This window comes from Aplysia californica, unplaced genomic scaffold, assembly GCF_000002075.1.
Source record: "Aplysia californica isolate F4 #8 unplaced genomic scaffold, AplCal3.0 scaffold00152, whole genome shotgun sequence".
NCBI classification, from domain to species: Eukaryota; Metazoa; Mollusca; class Gastropoda; order Aplysiida; family Aplysiidae; genus Aplysia; species Aplysia californica.
This window is the reverse complement of record NW_004797422.1, coordinates 185,878-187,947: the sequence shown is the minus strand read 5'-3', so window position 1 is coordinate 187,947 and position 2,070 is coordinate 185,878. Positions and strand designations below refer to the sequence as shown.

Here is a 2,070-nt window from a genome sequence, read left to right as displayed (position 1 = left end):
TTATTATTATTATCATCATCATTATCATTATTATCCTTACGCAAGCACGCTGATTGAAGAATTTTCTCGGCGAAAGATCCCTGTGCGAGTGCCTTAAAGGAGCGGGCCTCGTACATCTCGCCGGTACTGGAGGCAAGTTTGCTGACTTCGTCTCTGTTCACAAAGGGACCGATGCCCAGGGTCACCACCTGAGGAAGATAAGATACGATTAGAGTACTTGTTTATACCGGAACCTCCTGAAAACCACGCAAAACCTCCCGAAACCTCAACATTTCTAAGACATGATGTTATTTTGCTATGCCATCTATCGCTCTGAGAAAAAAAAAATGATCTGTAATACAATATTATCGTATTTGGATACTTCTTTTGTTTTAGTAAGTGTTTTACTGCTCTTGCAACACGATAAGGTCAAATAAGTGCCGAAGATTAGAGGTGTTACAAGAGAGCAACAAACACAAAAAAGAAGAAGGGGAGATAAAGACGATAGATGTTTGATAGGAAAGAAGGAGAAAATCACACCAGAGCACCCGTCAACCACCAACTAGGATACTTTTTTATCCTGAATAATTTATTTAAACTAAAAAAACAATACAATAGCATTATAAGAGACAATATTTCACTTGGTTTGACTTACTTGTTTTTAAATTTTTTTTATTACAAACACTTTTTATTTGGCATGCACATAGGAAAAGCATATATCTAAAAATTGTCTTAGACAGTTTTTGGTATAAGGTTTAGTTTTCCTTCTCCGGCACTTAAAAAGTCGGCTTATTGCATAACTGAAAAAAAGGGGAAAAATCACTTTCTGACGCCATTTATCAAAAGGAAATGGAAAATTGGCGCTCATATGACCTTATGCAATTGCGAGCGCCGTAAAACCTCTACTAAAACAAACATAATCTTATCCGGTACTTCTTTATACCGGAACCTCCCGAAAACAACAGAAACCTCCCAAAAACCACCCGAAACCACACAAAAACCACCCGAAACCACACAAAACCACCCGAAACCACACAAAACCTCCCGAAACCCCCTCGAAATTTCTATAATAGGATGATATTTGCTATGCTATCTATCGCTCTGTAGATAAAATATTCTGTCGGGAGGTTCTTGGTTCTTTCTATAAGAGAAAATGATGGTTTGTGAAATTTTTGTTCAACTTCATTTTTTATTTTGTTTTAACTGATGAGTGACTGCTCAGGTTGCAATTATAAGAGTTTGTACTTCTTAGAATTTTAATTACTGTTGTAGTAGTATTCAAGTACAGATTTTTCACATAATGTAATGATGCGGTATTTAATTTCTGTTATCTTGTGCATGTTGCGAAGTATTCTATGGAGAAGTGACCATGAAGTGACCCCTAAAATGTTTCTGGGTGAAATTATTAAAACTTGGGTTATCATTTATTGTATAATTTTCCTGGATATTTCCTTGACATATGTCCAGAAACGTATGTAAGCGTTTCTATACCCTAAAGTGGTGTTTGAAGGGACTTTAGAGCAGAGGGTGGAGAATTTTAAAAAGAAAATAATTGCCACTTTTTTCTCAAAAGGCATGTTTTACACAGCGTATATGTTTCAGTTTTAGTAAGAAACATTTATTCTAATTTTACTGTGTTATTATTATTAAGAAGCTGCCGTGTTCGAGTTTAAAATATGTTTTTGCGGTTTCTAATTGGAAAGAGAACTATTTTGACCTTTAGTGACCTTTATCGGCCGTTTTCTTAAAATGCTATTTTCACACACTTTATCCAATTTTCTTGCTGTATCTTATTTGATTTTACTGTAACTTTCACAGAATGCTAACGACACCTAGTTCTGGAAACTGATGTCAACAGAGAAGTCCTTACAGGGAATCAGACTTACTCTGCTCACCTCTCTTGCTTCAACAGCACAAAGTCTGCTTCGACTACCAAGGCACCCCGGAAATAGCGGGTCACAAGAGTATGATAAACATACAAAAGAAGTAGAGGAAAATGACGATAGTAAGGATTAGGAAAGAAAAAGCAGCAGTTCCCTGTTGTAGTTCAGGCACAGTTATGAGCATGACATTGTTGGATCAGCCCATTTA

General features: G+C 36.3%; 1 protein-coding gene across 1 annotated transcript in view; it reads right to left on the bottom strand.

Annotated features, from left to right (window-relative positions):
• LOC106011636 (collagen alpha-1(XII) chain) overlaps nucleotides 1–2,070 on the bottom strand; it is a gene marked incomplete at its 3' end in the record, with an annotated part of 11,601 nt that overhangs the window by 2,901 nt on the left and 6,630 nt on the right. The window contains 1 exon segment of the mRNA XM_035969520.1: nucleotides 41–187. Within this exon segment, the coding sequence (XP_035825413.1) occupies nucleotides 41–187 (147 nt within the window).